This window comes from Odocoileus virginianus, chromosome 11, assembly GCF_023699985.2.
Source record: "Odocoileus virginianus isolate 20LAN1187 ecotype Illinois chromosome 11, Ovbor_1.2, whole genome shotgun sequence".
NCBI classification, from domain to species: Eukaryota; Metazoa; Chordata; class Mammalia; order Artiodactyla; family Cervidae; genus Odocoileus; species Odocoileus virginianus.
This window is the reverse complement of record NC_069684.1, coordinates 32,588,860-32,609,451: the sequence shown is the minus strand read 5'-3', so window position 1 is coordinate 32,609,451 and position 20,592 is coordinate 32,588,860. Positions and strand designations below refer to the sequence as shown.

Sequence of the window (20,592 nt, the reverse complement as noted above, 5' to 3'; positions counted from 1 at the left end):
TGTTTCCGTGGTAGTGAATGCTGCATTGGTTGTCTATTGCTGTTTGGATGGTTAATTCTGATGGAAACACTTAGTGATTAAGAGACTGATTTATCTTAGAAATACTTCTCTAAGCCTTTAATACCTTAGCTATAAAATGTTTTACTCGCCTCAATAAATAGTTTATTTTTATCATTGTTGCTACTTTTTAAAATATTTCAGCAAGATCTTCAAAGATTGGAGAGCTTCCCAGAGGTGATAGTAAATTGAGGTGCTTTACAAAGCTAGTAAGATAAAAACAGACATCCCATTTAGCCTGTGGAAACATTAACACCTTCTCACAGAGTCCTCACCTTTAGGTGATTTAGCCAGATTTGGAATGTTATCTGATCTCTGTTGCCAGAGCAAATGTCCTGAGGTTCGCCAGTTTCTCCAAGGGTCTTATTCACCGGAGCAACTTGTTTTGTCTAAATATGAAAGCGCCAAAAAGGACATTATCCTATTGCTAGTTTAAAGGTGTAAATACCAAGAAAGGAATAATTATGAGAGGCAAAGTCCAAATGAATAGAGGAATTTTTTAAAAAAAGATCATTATTCCTTAAAAGTACAACTTTTCACATAATAAACATTAACCCCCCCCCCAATTAAGACAATGATATAAAGAACTTACAATAATTAGGGACTTGATGACAAAACAACCTAGAATTCAGGGATCTATATTGGACCACTCAGTCACACTAAGAAAATCCCAAACTTAGATGGTGTCATGTGACAGTGATAACTTGCTCAGGGTAGGTATCCAATAGTTATTTGACTAAGTTCTTAGTACACAAAGGTGGGCTTTCCCTGGTGGCTCAGCAGTACTGAATCCACCTGTCAACTCAGAAGATGCATCCATCCCTGGTCTGGGACGATCCCTTGAAGAGGAAATGGCAATCCACTCCACTATTCTTGCCTGGGAAATCCCATGGACAGAGGTGCCTAGCAGGCTACAGTCCATGAGGTGGAAAAAGAGCTGGACACATTTAGCAACTAAGCAACAGTACGACCATGAAGGTGACCAGTACACCTGGTGTACTCTGCTTGTCTCCCTACCTGCCACCCAGTGAAATAGAAAACTTCATAGAGGAAGACCTTCTTTATCCTTCTATTCCTGTTAGAAATTTAGGTTTTTGAAGAAGATTTAGATAATACCTACCATCCCTTGCCTCAACACCAATAACTGACCCAAATTCAATAGCATATGTAGCTGTGGGGATAATAAAGGTGCTTTCCTCTGTATGACAGGCTTAGGTTTCTTCAACATACTCAGTTTATTTCTCAGATATCCTGTACTATTCTTGGGCTCCAGGGGGCAAATCTAGAATTCCGTGAATCATGCAACAGCATTAGCCACAGTAGCCAGATCTTTGTTTTCTGCTTAAAAAAAAAAAAAAAAAAAAACCTGCTACTGAATACTAATTCTCAGATGATTATAGTTACCCAGGGAAGAGGAAGAAAAAAGCCAACATTAGCACAGGTTGTGACAAGTTTTAAAATACTAAGAATACCATGGTTTCCCAGTAAGTAACTTGAGAATATAGTTATTTTAATTGAGTTACCAAATATAGCTTCACCTTCCTAAATCTTCACTCTACACTGCATTCACTTGGGTGAAACTCAGGAATGCTTTTCTGCTTCTGTTTTAACTCAGCCTGATTGTGGTTACACACAAAAGATATATTTTTCCAGGAATTATTTTTTGGTTTTTCATCTTTTTACACAGTTTAATAGGATATTCTTATGGATTCTTAATGGATTTTCCTACCCACAGTTTTTTGCCTTTCTCACTTCCCATTCCGAGAGGAAAATAAGTAAAAATTTCTCAAAACTGTATTTTGAACTTTTAGTGTCTTGCCTACTGTTTGTGTGTGAATAATTTTTTTAATACTTATTTTTATTTATTTGACTTTTGTTGTTGTTCAGTCACTCAGTTGTGTCCCACTCTTTGCAACCCCATAGAGTGCAGCATGCCAGGCTTCCCTGTTTTCACCATCTCCTGGAGCTTGCTCAGACTCACGTCCATTACATCAGTGGTGCCATCCAAGCATCTCATCCTCTGTCATCTCCTTCTGCTGTCAATCTTTCCCAGCATCAGGGCCTTTTCTGATGAGTCAGTTCTTCCATCAGGTGTCCAAAGTATTGGAGCTTCAGCATCAGTCCTTCTAATGAATATTAAGGATTGATTTCCTTTGGGATTGACTGGTTTGATCTTGCAGTTCAAGAGACTCTCAGGAGTCTTCTCCAACACCACAGCTCAGAAGCATCAAGTCTTCAGCATTCAACCTTCTTTATGATTCAATTCTCACATCCATACATGACTACAGGAAAAACCATAACTTTGAGTAGATAGACCTTTGCTGGCAAAGTAACGTCTCTGATTTTTAACACGCTGTCTAGTTTCGTCATAGCTTTACTACCAGGTCTTAGTTGCCGCATGCAGGATCTTCTGTTGCAGCATGTGGACCCTAGTTTCCCAACCAGGGATGGAACCCAGGCCCCCAGCATTAGGAGCACCAAGGTTCAGCCCCTAACCATCAAGGATGTCCTGGTGTGAATAATTTAAAATTATTAATAAATAATTTCTAAACTGGTATTGTCAACTTCCCATATAATGATGAAAATTAGATGTGCATAGACGAATCAAATGGATTTCTCATGCTTTGGTTTATACAGGTAAAATATAAAGATTAATAGGTAACACTATGTCCCAAACGATTTAAATATTTTTACTTGTAGCATGTCATTTTCATATAATACTACACTCAATAATTAACAGAATACTGTAATATTCCTTAAAGGAAAAAAATTATATGTAATAAGTACATTACAAACCACACCTTAGGCAGCCCAGAATCAGAAAAAAATAGAATGTCTAATTGGGAAAAGGTACAATCTCTTTTTGACTTTGTAAATGCTACAGTATGTGTTCTTGTCTCCTTCATGGATCACAGCCTTGTCATGGCAAACAGGCAAGCTCAATGAGGCTATGAGCCTTCCTGTATGTTCTCAAAGAAAATAAAAAGGAGGTCACAGCAGCTTTTAAAATTATCTCAGTTAGCTGTTGTCCTGTCTGCCTAAAATCAGAATTCAAATATCAAGTGGTTTTCATTTTTTAAATGAAATTTGTTTTTATTTTATTTGGTATTTAATGAATTATGTACCATTATTTGTTAAATCACATTGAATTACATTATCATAAAGTTACTTAGACCAGTTTCATTATTTTAGAAGAGGTACACTTTTAAAACATTCATGACTGAAGTTTAGTCTTTAAATACATTTTCCCACAAACTATTGCTTGTTGGTTACAGTTAACACCTTCCTCACCAGAAAGTGGTGTTTGCATCACAGTAGGGTGTTGGATGATATTTGAGAATTTTAAACCCCCATATTAATACAGTTTGCTGACTGTATCCATCACACTATCATACTGCAGTGAATGAATTTTTCACATTCCCATTTTGAACTCATGAGATTAATGAGCAAAAAAAAGGAACCAAGTAGCATGCTTGGGTTAGCAGGTTATTCAAAATTCCAAACACAGCTGATCAGTCTAAATCTGTTCCTTTCTTTTCTAACTACATTCCTTCATTGCCTTAGATTTATACACATGGCTTCAAGTGCTCTCCTGTTAGGTCTAGGATATTAATAATATACTTTTTTCCCTCAAGAACTGAACTTTTTATTTTGAACTTTCAATCCTTGAATACCCAGGTTATATATGTTTAATATAGGAAAACAGAAAATGCAGGCAAGCAAAAAACAACAAAACAAACCTAAACCTAGCCACCTAGAGAAAAATGTTACCTTCACACTTTCTTGGTAGGCATATAAACACATTATAACAAATGGGGGTCACACAGGTAATCAGATTGTTTGCTTGACATTATAACATGAACATCTTTCCATTTTAATAGGTAGCAACATCTGTTTTTCAAAGTAAACCTGAAACAGTTAATTCCTGTTGTTGGGGATACACAAAAGTAGACTCCGTTGTTAACTACAGAAACATTATTGATGTAAAGATTTGATTTATACCAGGTGGATGGGTTTTGACCTAGAGGAACTGTAGTACTTTTCCCTGCAAACATCCCACTTCCTGGCTACTCAGACTTTCTTGTCACAAAGCCTGAGCAAGTAAGCTTATTGGCCCAGCTCCTGGGCCCAGGAATGCTGCCGTTAATAGCTGTGTGAACAGTCCATCTATGGGCAACAGGCAGCCCGCCTGGGTACCTGAATGTTTTCTGACTTAGGGCTGTGCTTCCCATGCTGACATTCAGATCAGATACCTTCTCACGGCAAGATGGTGAGAGATTCAGGAAGAGAAAAGAAGGCCTACAGTTCACTTCTCCGAGGTGGAATAAAACCAAGATGTCTTCTCCAAAGGCTGAGTCGATGAGCTGGAACCAAGAAATGACAGCAGCTCCTGGTGTGGCCCGCCTGCCCCAGGACTCACGTGGGCGGAGTGAGGCTTCCATCGGGTGTGTTTGCCAAGTTCACAGGGCGGGGTGGGGGCTACCCAGTAACAGAAACCCCGGTTTCATCTGCAACACAAGAAGCCCAATAAGGGTCTTTTTTAAAAATGAGCAAATCGTCCATTGAACTGAAGAAAAAAATGGCTTCCAAGTGAGGGAATTTTTTCATCTGGTTTCTTTGAAAGCAAAGTCCTGGTATTGTATCTACTGGAACCAAAATAAGGAAGATTTCTTTCTTCATGGTCACCCCACATGTGATGGTGACGTTGAAGAGGCACATCTCTGGTTTTTAAGGCAGTCCTGTCTGACCTTGAGTTGAGCCCGGTTCCCTCCGGGTACCTGGCGCCCCTCAAATGGAAGAGGAAAAACAGCTATTTTTCCCAGGAATTATTTTCTGGTGCTTCAGCTTTTTGTTTAGTTTAATAGTATATTCTAACGAATTCTCATGGATCTTTCCTACCCTGATTTCTGCCTTTCCAATTTCCATTACCAGGAGAGGAGGGGCTAAGAAGGCCAGGGTGACCAAACACAGCCAGGGCAGGCCCCTCCCCTTCAGAGGGGAGCTCAGAGCCTGAAAGGGTCCGTAGATGACTAAGAAACTAAAACCGCCTTGTGTGCTGACGAAAGTTACTGACCGAGTTAGTCAAGTTAGAAACTCCCGCAGGAACACAGCGGAGCAGATTCCTGGCATCTGGCCCGGTGTCCCTCACGGATGCGCCAAGAAGAAAACGTCACCTAAAGACTTTATACTTGTTCTTGCTTTAGTCCTGAATTGTAAAAACATGTTTCGTCGTTAGAAATCTGTCCCGAGATAGGGTTAACAAGCAACCCTTGGAACTAGTGGAATTCCAAAGGGGGGAAAAAAAAAGACGTTGTACCGAGTCGCCCTGGAGCAGTTTGGGAAGTCTGGCGCGAAAGGGATGGCTTCGTTCGCCCCCACCGGGTTTTGTTCGGCAGCTGGGCCGAGTGGGTGATGGGCAGGCTCTGGAGGCCCCGGATTCCAGCGCACGGCAGGTCTGCCCCCTCCGAAAGGACACTTGTCACCCTGTGTCCCAGGCTCCGGCGTCGGCGGGAGGCCGCAGGAAGCCCCGGAAGGGCGGAGAGAGGGAGCGGGCGCAGGCGGCGGTGACTCAGCCTGGAGCGCGGGGGCGGGAGCGCGCGAGAGAAGGCGAGTCAGCGCGCTTAGCTTAGCAGCGGCGCCGGACCCAAAAGAGTTAAGTAGGCGGTGTCGGTGACGCCCCGCCCCCGCCCTGCCCGGCCCCCCGGAGGCCGCCGCGCCCGGTCGTATTTATTGCGGCGGCTCCCAGCGCAAACTGTCTCTCCGCTGGCCCCGGCCGCGGCTTTTCCGAGTACCGCGCGCAGCGGCCCCGCGCCCCCAGCCAAGGCGCCATGGAGCGGCCGGCGCCCCTGGCCGTACTGCCCTTCTCGGACCCCGCGCACGCCCTGAGCCTGCTGCGCGGCCTGAGCCAGCTCCGCGCCGAGCGCAAGTTCCTGGACGTGACCCTGGAGGCGGCTGGCGGGCGCGACTTCCCGGCGCACCGCGCCGTGCTGGCGGCCGCCAGCCCCTACTTCCGCGCCATGTTCGCCGGGCAGTTGCGCGAGAGCCGTGCCGAGCGGGTGCGCCTGCACGGCGTGCCGCCCGACATGCTGCAGCTGTTGCTCGACTTCAGCTACACTGGCCGCGTGGCGGTGAGCGGCGACAACGCCGAGCCGCTGCTGCGCGCCGCCGACCTGCTGCAATTCCCGGCGGTGAAGGAGGCGTGCGGCGCCTTCCTGCAGCAGCAGCTCGACCTGACCAACTGCCTGGACATGCAGGACTTCGCCGAGGCCTTCAGCTGCGCGGGGCTGGCGAGCGCGGCTCAGCGCTTCATCCTGCGCCACGTGGGCGAGCTGGGCGCCGAGCAGCTGGAGCGTCTGCCCCTGGCGCGGCTGCTGCGCTACCTGCGCGACGACGGGCTCTGCGTGCCCAAGGAGGAGGCCGCCTACCAGCTGGCACTGCGCTGGGTGCGCGCCGACCCGCCGCGCCGCGCGGCGCACTGGCCGCAGCTGCTGGAGGCCGTGCGCCTGCCCTTCGTGCGCCGCTTCTACCTGCTGGCGCACGTCGAGGCCGAGCCTCTGGTGGCCCGCTGCCCGCCCTGCCTGCGCCTGCTGCGCGAGGCGCGCGACTTCCAGGCGGCACGCTACGACCGCCACGACCGCGGGCCCTGCCCTCGGATGCGGCCGCGCCCCTCCACCGGCCTCGCCGAGATCCTCGTGCTCGTGGGCGGATGCGACCAGGACTGCGACGAACTGGTCACCGTCGACTGCTACAACCCGCAGACGGGCCAGTGGCGCTACCTGGCCGAGTTCCCCGACCACCTGGGCGGAGGCTACAGCATCGTGGCGCTGGGCAACGACATCTACGTGACGGGTAAGTGGGCATGGGGGCTGATCAGGAGCACCCTGGCCCGCCCAGACCCCAACTGGGGAGCAGGCACTTTAACCTGCAAGAGAACCCGAAGTGCCTGGAACCGCAAGCGCCACCTGGGTGCAGGTGGACACTCCCCCTTCCCCCGACTGGCAGGCACAGAAGTTTCTAGGGTTGATACTTAAGATCTAGAAGAACCCCTTTGTGTTAGTGGGACAAGTAGCCATCTGTGGCTCTCGCAGGGCCTGTCTGGGCAGCCCCCTCCTCGCCCAGGCGGTGTCCCCATTTGGTGGCAAGACACTGGGGCAGCCTCCCTGCACTATGCTGCTGCTGCTAAGTCGCTTCAGTCATGTCTGACTCTGTGCGACCCCATAGTCGCAGTCCACCAGGCTCCACCGTCCCTGGGATTCTCCAGGCAAGAACACTGGAGTGGGTTACCATTTCCTTCTCCAACCCTGCACTATGAATGCTTCCTTTTTCTCCCCAAGGAATCTGGGGACAGGCCAGGGACTGACGCCCTGTGGTACATCCTTTCTACCCCGGTAGGGGGGAATTTCTCCCTCCCAGCTGAGCAGCACAGTCCCCTGACTCACTCACTTGGTCACCAGTGACAGCATTCCCTGGGGCTTGTACCTAGGCCCTGCGCTGTGCATCACGTGGTGTTTAGGCTGCTCCCGGCCCAGCGACTGTAAACAGAGTCACATGCTAAGAGGTTTTCTTCCAATTACTTGGCCCAAACCCCAAAACACTGCCGAGTCATGCTGGGCGGGTCCCAGCCCGCCCCAGTCCTGGGCATCTCCCACATTTTTTATTAAAGATGAATCCCAGTTCAAACATGAGGCTCTCTCCATGCGTGGGGTGAGGAGGGGCGGTCTGTGCGAGGGCTATATAAGGAAAGAACCCAGCCAAGCATACGCTCAGGGCCTGCAGGGGGCTGGATTGGGCAGGGAGGCCTCAGCTGGGCCGGCGCAGCGCTGTGTCCAGCCTGGCACGTTAGTTCGGGAGAAAGCCAACTCTGAGGTACCTGCCCCTCCCTCCAGTGTCCTGGGGGCTCTGAGCTGAGAAGTTGGGCTCATCCTAGCCTGAGGACAGGCTCGGCTGTGTGGCTGCCACTCCAGGTCCTGCCTCTGCAGGAATCTGCCAGAATGGGCCAGTTCCCAGTCTGAGGTTGGCCATGTGTTGTTGGGGAACCAACCCCCTTCAACCCCACCCCACCCCCACCACTGAAGTCTGGTCAGTAAACTCCCACAACTGGTCAGACTCCCCCATCTTTGCACACCCTTCCATAAATGTCTCAGCTAATCCTTTGGGTTTAGACAGGTGGCTGGGTCATTCCCTACAGCTGCCTCTAGGGAATCTCACAGGGCCGAGGAGGCGGCTTCAGCTGCCTTTGACACAGTTCTCCTTTAGAAAGAAGGGAGGCTGGGAGGACTTTACAAGGAGGCTGTCTTCTCCCTCTAAAAGCTCCAGGCTGTGAGTCGAATAGAATGTAATGGCGGCTCTACTCTGCCCTTTACCCCCAGGCTTGGGACGAGGAGGGGAATCCAACCCCCAGGGTTCTTGGGGCCCCTTCACCTTGTGGGAATCCTAATGTCCTAGGTGAGCCTGGTTTAACTTATGGCAATAGCCAGTATCACTGAGCTTTGTTTGTTTGCTTTTTAGCACTTTTTTTGGACATATAGATGGAAAAATAGACATCATACTTGCACAGCTTGATGACTTTTTCCAAACAAAACAAGTCAGTAGCTTGCACATAAATCAAGAAATACAACCCCAGAAGTTCACTCATAGCATCACCTTCTGTGTTAGGTTTCTTGCTGGCTGAGCACTTAGGTTTCTTCTTAACTCATCCTGGCCCAGCCTTGGTTAGGGGATGCCTAGAATTTAATGAACAAGTCCCCAGGCACCCCACCCACATATGCTGTTTTAGTTTTTTTTTTTTTTTTTTTTGGCCAAGCACAGCTTGCAGGATCTTAGTTCCCGAACAAGCGATCGAACCTGTGCCCCCTGCATTGTGAGCTCAGAGTCTTAGCCACTGGCCCACCAGGGAAGTCCCTCCCACCCACATGACTTGTGGCTTCCTGGGAAAATGGACTCCAAGACCTGATGTTCCCATCCAGTTGAGGTATCTGACTCTGAGTGCAGGGGTCCAAACTGAGATTACTGTGTACTCAGAATTGTGGCCTCTGGTTGGCCCACAGAGGTGCAGTGGTGTTTTTATGGCATGAAGCTGGACCATCCTCCTGGGCAATGGTCAGCCTGTACCTGGCTTGAGCCCCTGGCTGGGGCCTTGGTAAGAGAGGATGTGTGTTTCATCCTTACTCTCTGGGAAGTTCAGGGAGTCACAGGTGGGTGACTCACCCTGAGTCGGTGTGGGCTAATCATCTATCTGCCCATTGTCCTCCGCGGCAGGTGGATCTGATGGCTCCCGGCTCTATGACTGTGTGTGGAGGTACAACTCAAGTGTGAATGAGTGGACGGAGGTGGCGCCCATGCTGAAGGCCCGGGAGTACCACAGCTCCTCTGTGCTGGACGGGCTGCTGTACGTGGTGGCTGCGGACAGCACAGAACGCTACGACCACACCACCGACTCCTGGGAGGCCCTGCAGCCCATGACCTACCCCATGGACAACTGTTCCACCACAGCCTGCCGGGGCCGGCTCTACGCCATCGGCTCCCTGGCTGGCAAGGAGACCATGGTCATGCAGTGCTACCACCCAGACACGGACCTGTGGTCGCTGGTGGACTGCGGCCAGCTCCCACCCTGGTCCTTTGCCCCCAAGACAGTGACTCTGAACGGACTCATGTACTTCATCAGGTGAGTCCCCGGGGCCAAGGCCACTGGGTACTCTTTTTTACTAGTTAAGCACAGCTTCGGTGTTCTCCCATTTCACAGGTGAGGAAACTGAGGTCGCACTGGGCTCTGAGGTGGATCTTTCTGACCTGGAGCTGTGGTTCTGCCCCTCATTACTTAGAGTGGTTTCTGTGGCCTCTTGGGACCCAAATGTGATGGATGGAGCTAGGTCTTTGCAGAGAACTTTTTGAGATTCAAAGGTGCTAAATCAATTATGTCTCTTTGGCTAGACTTCGCCTGTGCGTGCATGCTAAGTTGCTTCAATTGTGTCTCTTTGCGACCCTGTTGTCTGTAGCCCACCAGGCTTCTCTGTCTGTGGGATTCTCCAGGCAAAAATACTCGAATAGGTTGCCATTTCATCTTCCAGGGGATCTTCCTGACCCAGGGATCAGACCCTTGTCTCCTGCATTGGCAGGCGGGTTCTTTACCATTAGTGCCACCTGGGAAGCTGGGTTCCTCTAAAAACCCTAGTTGGTCTCATGTGGCCTTTACTAAAAGGAGCCACCTATCCTACCTGAGAGGGACTTTGAATCTTAATAAGAGGAGAGCTTTCTGCACACTTGAGTCTTTGGGAGGAGGAGCATGGCCTTGACAGACAGTTTGCTCATCAGCCGACTGGTGCCAGGTGTGAGGGACCAGGTGGATGGGTTGACCTCGCCCCTCTGCAGAAAGCAGAACTTCCGGGTTCAGTGCGTCTCTGCAGGTTCTCTCTCTTCCCTTCCTACCCGGCCTGGCCCGGGAGGGCTCATGAATCTTGCTAAAAGAATGCTGTTCTCCCAGGATCCCGCCGCCACCCTGGACCAGGGAGGGGCCTGGTTCCAAGCCGACCTGGAGCTGCCTGCAGGAACAATGACTGTAGTTAGCCTGTTGAAATCCCCAGTGGGTCGAACTCTGGATTACCTGCTTTATGGGCATTTTCAAGGCTAGTGCCCCATGGCTGTTTAACAAGATGACACCACTGTTGTCCCCCTTTCACAGGTGGCAAAACAGGGACAGAGGGGTAAGGGACTTGCTCACAACTGCAGGCTTTTATGTATGTTTATGCGATTGCATCAGGTCTTAGTTCCTGCACTCAAGATCTTCAGTTGCAGCATGCAGGCATGTGGGATCTAGTTCCCTGACCAGGGAACGAACCTGGGCCCCCTGCATTAGGAGCACGGCATCTTAGCCACTGGAGCACCAGGAAAGGCCCCTCAGGCTTTAAATGGTGGCACAGGGTTAGAACCAAGAACTTCCAACCCAGGTCCCATGTGCTGTCACCACATCCCAGCCTCCCTGGGCCTAGCTGTGGAGCTGGGCACCCAGTGGGTCAGCGTGCATCTGTGGGTCTTGATGATTTGTCACAACCAGATGTCCCCTCCTGATCGGCCAGTGGGCATCTAAGGAGCTGGGAGCTCCATATCTGCAGATCACAGCTTCTGTGTGTGTGTCATGTATGCACTCACAAACGTGCTTGTGTGTATTAGTTGCTCAGTTGTATCTGACTCTTTGTGACCTTATGGACTATAGCCCGCCAGGCTCCTCTGTCCATGAGATTCTTGAAGCAAGAATCCTGGAGTAGGTAGCCATGCCCTTCTCTAGGGGATCTTCCCAACCCAGGGATCGAACCTGGTTCTCCTGCATTGGGAGGCAGGTTCTTTGCCATCTGAGCCATCAGGGAGCCCTACATGCTTATAGGCCTGTGTAACTGCCTCTCCCCTCCATGGCCTAGAGCCTGCCTGAAACTTCAGACCCAGAGGGGAGGGGAAGGTGTGAATGACCATCCCTCCCTCCCCATTCCATCTGGGACTTTGAATTGGGGGTCTCTGAGGACAGGGACCCTGTGCTTCTTGGGCCACTCCCCTCTCACCAGCTGAGCCTCCCCTGCCCCAGACCTGAGGCTCTTTCCCAGGCTTCCAGGGAGAATACAGTTGGAACCCAGAGGTGTTGCTTGTCTCATGGTGGCCAGGCCTCCCTGATTCCCAGAAAGGTCAGGTTGGCTCCAAGGAAGCCCCAGAGACTCAGCCGGCTCCTGACCCTGTTATAAACATCACATCGTCTGACCCTTCATCCAGCTCTCCTCCCTGAGTTGTGAAAACCTCTTCAAAGTGGGGGTGGGGATGGCTATAAATACACCTTACGAGGGTGCCAGAACCTTCGTCAGAGTGCCAGGAACTTGGCCTCAGCCCCTCATGGCAGTTCCAGGCCGAGTGCCTTTGAGAACACCCTCCTGCCCCCACCCCACAGTCCTAGAACAAAATATGCCCAAGGACCAGCGTGTGGACAGAAGGCCCAGCACCTTGGTCCTCCTGGTCGGGCTTGCTGGTCAGCTGCTAAACCGCCCCACGTGCAGATCTAGGATGCCCCCCCAGGCCTACTGTCAGCCTTCGTACATGGTCACCGAGGCCATGGGGGGCCAGGTAGGTGGGCTCAACTCTACTCATCACAACCCCCCACCACCACCACTGCTGCTGCTAAGTCACTTCAGTCGTTTCCGACTCTGCGACCCCATAGACGGCAGCCCACCAGGCTCCCCTGCCCCTGGGATTCTCCAGGCAAGAATACTGGAGTGGGTTGCCATTTCTTCAATGCATGAAAGTGAAAAATGAAAGTGAAGTCGCCCAGTCGTGTCCAACTCTTAGTGACCCCATGGACTGCAGCCTACCAGGCTCCTCTGTCCATGGGATTTTCCAGGCAGGAGTACTGGAGTGGGGTGCCATTGCCTTCTCTGCCCCCCCACCACAGTTCCCACCAAACTAGAAAGGCAGCCTGTTTATCCTCTAAGTGAACAGTGAGGGCCTGGCCTCCTTGAGCGTGTGGGTGAGCCTGGGGGCCTGGGTCTCGTGCTCTCGAGTGTTCATGCACTCTATCCACTCCCTTGGGCACCTTGGCCACGTCACTCCTGCTCACCAGGCCTGCTATTGGGGTAGCTCCTGTCTAGAAGAGGCTGTGATAGGGAGGTGTCCCACGCTGTCTGCTTCAGCTGCCCCGGCCGTGAGCAGTGACCAGCAGCCCCCTCCCCCAGCCGTGCTCCAGTTTTGTCCCAATTTCACATGGCTCCTGGGCTGGGGTGTCCCAGCCCCTCAAAGGCAGGAGGCAAGAGCCTTGTCCAGCCTGGCACCTTCTGGCTGCAGCTTCTGTGTTCCTGCAGCTGGGGAGGGCAGCCCAGCGGGTTCCCATATTAATTATCGTCATCTCGTGGGCCACAACCTAAGAATGGTTTTTACATTCTGAAGTGGTTGGAGGAAAAAAAAAAAAATCAAAGCAAGAGTCATACTTCCTGACGTGTGGAAAGTTATGTGAAATTCAAAGCTGCGTCCATAAATAAGGTTTTATGGGAAGGCAACCAGCCCCTTTGTTTATATGTCTGTGGCTGCATTTGTTCTCAGCGGCAGTGCTGGGGACCTGCCGCAGAGGCTGTCTGCTCCACAAGACCTGAAATGTTTATTCTCGGGCCCTTCTGCTAACCGCTGACCTGTGACCATCATCATCATCATCAACGCTACTATTTGGGAGATAGTGTTTTTCGAGGCTGTGCCTTTGAACATTTGAGTGAAGGCATCAGGAGTGGGTCAAACAGGATTGAAGGAGCCTGGGCCCAAAGTGGGGGGCCGTGCAGGTGCCCTCACTCCTGTGATTCTGGTCACCCTGCTGGGCACCTAGGACATAGCAGTCAACAGGGTGTGATGGGGGCTGACGGCGGTGGGAGGGCGGCGGCCGAGGAGCATGAGGGGGGCGGGCAGTGGGGCAGGGGGCCTGGCCTAGACTCGTCAGCCCTGGAAGGCTGTCCTGAAGAGGAGGCAGAAGTCCAAATCAGAAGAATAAGTGGAGATTGAGCGGACGGGCCATGGTCAGTTCCGGAGCTGAGGCTAGACTGTGTGACCATGGTAGCCGGGGAGGATCTGCTGCATTGGTGCTGGGCTGCAGGAAGGGGTTTCAGTGTGATTGTTGGGTTTGTGGAGCAAGGCTGGATTCCAGCTTCAGAGCCGAGGTGTGGGGACCTGAAGTCAGCCCCTCTGAGCCAGGGGCGGGGTCCCACTGGCCAGTGGGCAGCCAAACAGCATCACAGAGGTCCCCAAAGGAGGTGGGCCTGGTGGACCCTCTCTCCAGCACTCACACCCAGGGGCTTCCTACTCACTCTGACCTGCTCTTCCTCCTCGCCCACTCCCCAGGGACGACTCGGCTGAAGTGGACGTGTATAACCCCACCAAGAACGAATGGGATAAGATCCCGTCAATGAATCAGGTGAGTTTGCAGACTCACCAGCACTGGGTGTTCGGGCTGGCCCTGGTTTCCAGCCAGTGTCAGCACAGGTGTTTGGAGGTTCAGTCCCAGCAGGCAAGGGTCCGTACTGGGCACTTCCCCAGCGTTGTCTCACTGCACAGCGGGCTGCTGCTGTCCTCCACTTGTGTTTGGGGGTCACCAAAACAGAGACCTTACATAAGATGCCAGAGTCACATAGCTTAGTTCATCCATTCAGACCAGAGTTCAGTGAGTGCCCACTGTGAGCCAGAGAGCAGGCTTCGAGTGAGTGTTCCACAGAGGGACTGCAAGTGCAAAGGGCCTGGGGCGGGCCATGCCTGATACATTCATGGAACAAGCCCTCAGCCTGGCATGGCTGGAGCAGAGTGAACACGGGGGCAACAGAGGGATGAGGTCAGACAAGGAGGTCCCTGGGGATTGACCTTGGGAGTACATTTATTGAGCACCTGCTGTGTACCCACACTTCTGCTGCCTAATGGGGTGTGACTTTCTTTGCTTGTTGAGTTTTACAGTAAGATGGAGCCAGGAAGGTTTGGTAGCATTTGGCCACATGGGCACTTTCCTTATTCCCAGACACACATCTATACCCACTTCTATCTCTGTTTTCTGTCTTCCTTAATACTTCCCAACCTGGGACTTCCCTGGTGGTCCAGTGGTTAGGAGTCTGTGCTTCCACTGCGAGGGACATGGGTTCAATTCCTGGTCGGGGAACTAATATCCCACATGCTGCATGGCACAGCCTCCCCATAGCAAAAAAAAGAATTTTCCAAACCTTCTCTCTTGATACCTCTGCATGACCAGTGTCATAATATACAATATCAGAGTTTATTTAACATCTTTACTGTTGCCAAATCTAACTTCGGTTGGCCCCATAATGAGCTACCGCGCATGCGTGCTCAGTTGTGTCCAACTCTTTGCAACCCTGTGGACGATAAAGCCGCTAGGCTCCTCTGTCCATGGGATTCTTCAGGCAAGAATACTGAAGTGGGTTGCCATTTCCTTCTCCAGGGGACCTTCCTGACCCAGGGATTGATCTCATGTCTCTTGTATCTCCTGCACTACAGGCGGGTTCTTTACCACTGCGCCACCTGGGAAGCCCATAATGAGCTACACTTACTCATTATAGCAATTTTGGGAAAGGTGGGATAGTCCAGTCTTGTGGTTCAGAGCCCAGATTTTGGATCAAGTCCCAGCTCTGCCACTGTCAGCCACCTGTGGCTCAGTTTTCCCATCTGTAAGATGGGGAGAACAATCGTGCCCATCTTACGGGGATGAGGCTGCTTGGAGACCCCTTGACCACCATTGGGACCAGCCATGGTGTGTGACCCCTGGGCATGGAGCCCCTGTTTCCTAGCTGGGGTATAGGAAGTGCCAAGGCCACCCCTGCCAAGGGCCCCGGGCACCTTCCCCACAGAGGGGGATCTGTGGGGGCTCTCCCCTGCCCTGGCTGCCAGCCTCCCCTCACTGCCCACCTTGGCCCACAGGTGCACGTTGGGGGCAGCCTGGCCGTCCTCGGAGGTAAGCTCTACGTCTCTGGGGGCTATGATAACACCTTCGAACTCTCCGACGTGGTGGAGGCCTACGACCCAGAGACTCGGGCGTGGAGCGTGGTGGGCCGGCTCCCAGAGCCCACCTTCTGGCATGGCAGCGTCAGCATCTTCCGCCAGTTCATGCCCCAGACACCCCTGGGCGGGCGCGGCTTTGAACTAGACAGTGGCAGCAATGACATGGATGTGGGCCAGCCCCGGCCGCCGCAGAACCCCGCCGAGCTGCACTAGCCCCGGCCCGGCCCGGGGAGGGCCTCAGTGCAGGTAACCTGGCATCTTAGGGGGGCAGCACCCCCTTCCTTGTGCACAGGACAGGTGGGCCCCACCGGGCGGAGCGTGGACTCGGGGGCAGCTGAGCAAGCAAGGCTCAGGATGAGATACCTGGGGAGTTGCTGTGCGTTCAGGGCCTCCTGGGGCCAGGCCAGCGTGCACACTCCTGCTCCTTGGTCCAGGAAGAGCTGCCTCTCTGTCAGCACATCTCAGGCTCCAGTGAATCCCCCCCGCCCCAGGCCCCCACCTCTCCAATGCAGGCATACCCCTCCTGCAGTCACCGCCTGTGCCTACTTGCCCCCCTGCCTGCCCCTGCCCCGGGAGAGCAGAACCCCAGCACTTCTGGGTACAAGTGGAGCAGAGTCTGAGAACAGCCTCTTCGCAGATCCTGCTATCCAGAACATGGAGAATCAGGCTAACGATGGCCCCAGGGAGGTTCCACACTCTATGGTCAGGGCTGGACAGCCAGCAGGCCAGCTCCACAGTGGAGGGGTATGCCTGCCCAGCTCCTCAACCCTGCTAGGGCCTTGCACCGACACATCCGCCATGAGTGGGGCCTCCTGGAAGTAAGCTCAGACCTGGCGACATAGGGCGGGGAGTGGACAGGAGTATGACCTTGAAGGGGGCCCAGCAGGACCTGCTGGGGGTTGTCTGTCTCCAGTGGACCTGGGCTGGGACGGGTGTTGGGGTTCCTGTCCAGCCCACCTGCCAATGTGGCCCCACATGACTTGGGGGCCTCCAGGACCTTCGTCCCAGGCTAGTGTGGGAGAGGACGAGAGGCTGCAAGTGCAAGGTCGTAGCTTCTCTCCAGGAGGCCCTGGGACTTTTGTCGCTGAAGCCCCGCCAGGCAAACAGCTGTGGACGCCCTTGCCCTGGCAGCCTGAGCGGAGGAGCGGGTTGTTTCTCAAGGAACCCGGGGCGGGGCAGACTCGGTAGTTGGTCACAAGGTTTCAAATGCAGTTGGCCTTTCCTTAAAGGAAGAGAGGGCAGCTAGAAGCAGGGTCTGGGTGGTTTGATCTTTACTCTTCCAGGGCCACTGCTGAAGTTTTCTGCAGGGGGTTGGGGGTGGGGGTGGCATGTGCGTTGAGCCCTGCAGAAGCCAGGGCTTCTCCAGGTGGGTGCCTGGAGGAGCCCCTGGGAACCCCGGAGCTGGTATCCCTGGTTCTGAAGAGTGTGAGTGTTCCAGTGGATGCTGGTCTTGGCCCCTCTAGGTCCCCAAAGTAGCCTGTGCTTGAATTTGTGCCCCTTCCCTTCCAAAGGGGAGGATGTTTGTTTTCCTCGTTGGGTGGATATTCATCCATGTTCTCACCAAGAAAAAAGTTTTCTCACCATGACTTCCCAAGTGGCTCTTAACAATCCTTTTATTGGGCAGAAGCTGTAGGAGGGCCCTGCCTTCCCCTCTGTGAGGAGCCCTGGGGGAGCCATCGCTTTCAGGTCAACCGTCTTGCTCTGGAAACCCCACTGGAGCAGCCACAGCCCAGAGCTGGCCCTTCAGGTTCCCTTGGGCCCTGGCTCAGGGACCACTCCCAGCCCCTACCACCCACCCCACCCCACCTAGCTGACACAGTGGGAAGGCAGGGGATGGGGAGTTGGCGTGTCCTGCCTTGAGCCTTGGCCAGGATAGGTGCTTAGCCCTCTGCTCCCCTGGGGACGCCCCTCCCAGGTCAGCCCTCCTGGTCTGTGTTCTCCCTTGTGAATTGGGGCTGGCCTGCCCCCTCCCCCCAGGGTGGGGGGCTCCCCCCCTCCCCTAGAGGCTCCCCCTCCACTGCCCTCACTTCACTCCCCAGGGGTTATTGTGATCTTTCTTCCAGCCCTGGTGCCTGCCTGGTGGGCTGAGCCCACCCAGAGGTGATCTGGCTCCATGGGGTGGCCGACTTGGGTTCCCAGGTAGGCGAGGCTGCCCAATGTGATGGCTCGTCTCCTGTGGGCGACAGGGGGACATCAAGGCTGGGGTGCTTGGGATCCATGGAGCCCTGATTCTGTCCCAGTCACCAGTTCAGTGCCAGTCGTGTCCTCCCAGTGGGTGTGACATCACGCAGAGAGATGTGGTGACATGTGACAGGTCATGGGGGTGGGGCGGGGACTCAGTTTCATGGGAAAGACTCCAGGTGCCCTTTCCAGGGCTGTCTCTGTGGAGGGCCTGGGCAGCCCACGAAGGCAGGATGGGGGTGGAGAGCAGCCGTGTGCCATGGTCACTGGAACTCCCCCTACCAGCCCCCAGGCAGGCAGGGCTGTTCTGTGTCAAGGGCATAAATCTCCACAGGCAGTGGCTTATGGGGAGACCTTTTGCTGGGGCTGCAGACTCACGATTTCCTCCTCAATCAGTGTTTGTCACCCACCATGGCGTTCTGGTCAGCTCTGAGGGCCAGAGCCTGGGTCTTTGTCTGGTCTTTGCCAGGTTTTTGGTACTTCACCATGTGACCAGCCATCCCACTCGCCAGTGGTGACTCAGATGATGGTGTGGGGGGGAGGGGGGCAGTGATGTTCACTTCCTAGAAACTCCCCAGGTCCCCACCCACCAGACCCCACCTTGGGAAGGGGAGGCACCAGCCTCAGCAACAGCAGGCTCCCGCTGGGGGTCCAGGAGCAGGGTCGACCCTTGAGAAGTGTTCCTCCCTGCCTGCCCTCCGTGGTCCACTGCGTCACTGCACACCGACGGGCGGGGCCAGCTGGGGAGGGACTCTCTCCATGTTAGAGGTACACGACTTTGAGTCTGTGAGGCAAGTTAAGTTATGAGAGTTCAGTGACTAGTATTTAATGCTGACCTACTGTTTAAAGTATTCTATATTTATATGACTTCAAAGACTCTTCTGGACTAGCACACCCTCCTTCCAGGGTCCGACATCCAGTGCCAGCCCCCTGAGCATGGGGCAGGTTTGCATATTTATTTGTCTGTTCGTTAGGCTTCTGTGTCTGGGATCCTGTTTAAGGTTTTAGGATGCTTTCAATTCATTAACTTTTTGAAATAAAAACGTTTCCTATATGTTTGGTGTCATCGCCTCCATCCTGCTGCTCCTGGGTCTTGGAGCCTTATGGGCTGAGGCCAGGCACGTGGGGCAAGGGAGCCAGGCATCCTTGAGGAGCACGTTTAATACTCATTAATGCGGCTGCCCCTGTGCCCACAGGGAAGGGGGTCGAGGTTGAAGTGCCCAGGACTTGTGCTGGTGGTTATGGGGGCAAAGCCTTTTACGCCCTTTCTTGTCTCTGTCATTACAAGGCAGGAAGTCGTGAGGAGAGGAGGCTGAGCCCTGGAGGTGGGAGGAAGGAGGGTGGTGGAGGCCAAGAGCTGTTTCAGCCTCCTGACTCCAGGGCACTCTGCCCACTGCCTTGCGCCCTCTTCCTGAAAGTGGGGTCCCAAATGGTGGTGAGATCCCCATCTCCGCAGCGGGTAAACCCCGGACCCTTAAAATAGAGGAAGATCACCCCAGAAGAGGTTGAGAAGCTTGGAACATTCCTCATGTCTGCAGAGCCCACTGAACCCAAGGAAGCAGCCAGTGCCTGGCCAGGAAGGGGGAATCTTGAAGCTTGGTCCACCTCAGTCCCCTGGTCATCTGCAGTGGCTCATGACCTGGCTGGCAGTCACTGCACTTGAATATCATCTTTACCTCTTTACCTAGTGGTCAAGGAGTAACAGGAAAGACGGCTGGATGGGTTCTGGTTCTAAAACGGAATTTCCTTCCTCAGATCCGAGGTGTTCAGCACAGGATGGGGCAGGTGCCTCGGGAATCCTCCAGTGAGGAGGTGAGTGGCGGATCATGATTGTCACTGCCGCTGACTGCCCACACTGTGCTAAGCTAAGCAGTGAGCAGAAGGGCAGACTCCGGGTGAGGCAGCTGTGAACGTGTGCAGGTTCCAATGTGAGTGGTGGGGCCCACGTTCCCTAGCCTTGAACCTGAGGAATGATGTTGTGATGACTGCCTGGACCAACGCCATGTGGCGGGGTGACACTGGACTTGCAGGGCTGGGTCACAGACAGGCAGCTTTGGCCTGTTGGGACGTGTGCACTCGGCACTCAGCTACCATTCTCTGGTGGAGCCCACGCAACCCCTTGAGGAGCACCCGGCTCACAGCCAGGGCCACCTTCTCAGGCACACACAAGTGAGCCATCCTGAGAGCAGACCTGCCCTCCAGCCCATGGGCAGTTCTGGGTGTTCTGTTACCCAGTAGTCAGACTGGAACAGCAGGCTCCCTCATTTAATTCTTCTCTATGAAGCATGTACTGTCACTAATTCCATTAAAAATAAGGAAATGAAGCACTTAGTCATTTGCCCCAGGTCACAAACATCACGAAGGAGCTGGGGAGGAATCGGTGCAGGCAACTGGCCTCCTAAGCCCAGGCGCTTCTTCCCACGGCTACGGAACCTGTGTGCTACCCAGGCCTCTGGCCATCCTAGGCCTGGCCTTGCCTGTGCCTCAAGCCAGCCCCCTGGACAAGCTTCTCCCCAGGCAAAGTTCCTGCCTGTAGTCTCTCCACCAGCCAGGATTCAGAGTATGCTTAGCCGCAAGCCTGTCCTCCAGCCCCAGATCCGCTCGGCTGCACACTCACTGGGCCCCCATCTTGGCCAGCCACCATCATCAGGACCCTGGCCACCATGTTTTGACTCCAGAGGCTGAGTGATGAATTCTGCTTTCACTAGCTGGCATTGCCGAAGCTATGCTGTAGGAACGCTACTGCTCCATCTGGTCCAGTTCTAAAACCCGGACGGGAGAAAAATTAGAGTGCCCCGAGCCAGAGGCGTGGCCCCCAAAGCTACCAACCCACATTTCACCCGTGGG

At 53.4% G+C, this 20,592-nt stretch overlaps 1 protein-coding gene and 1 long non-coding RNA gene across 2 annotated transcripts; one reads left to right on the top strand and one right to left on the bottom strand.

The window, feature by feature from the left end:
• Window positions 1–534: 534 nt before the first annotated feature.
• LOC110134863 (uncharacterized) lies at window positions 535–7,590 on the bottom strand. Its single transcript, XR_011490328.1, has 2 exons — window positions 7,501–7,590; window positions 535–4,565 (listed from the first exon to the last, which is right to left on the bottom strand). It is a non-coding gene; the product is annotated as an uncharacterized lncRNA (long non-coding RNA).
• KLHL21 (kelch like family member 21) lies at window positions 4,559–18,799 on the top strand. Its single transcript, XM_070474218.1, has 4 exons — window positions 4,559–6,906; window positions 9,316–9,721; window positions 13,909–13,981; window positions 15,484–18,799. The coding sequence occupies exons 1-4, from the start codon at window positions 5,886–5,888 to the stop codon at window positions 15,775–15,777; spliced, it is 1,794 nt and encodes a 597-aa protein (XP_070330319.1). The 5' UTR covers window positions 4,559–5,885; the 3' UTR covers window positions 15,778–18,799.
• Window positions 18,800–20,592: the final 1,793 nt, after the last annotated feature.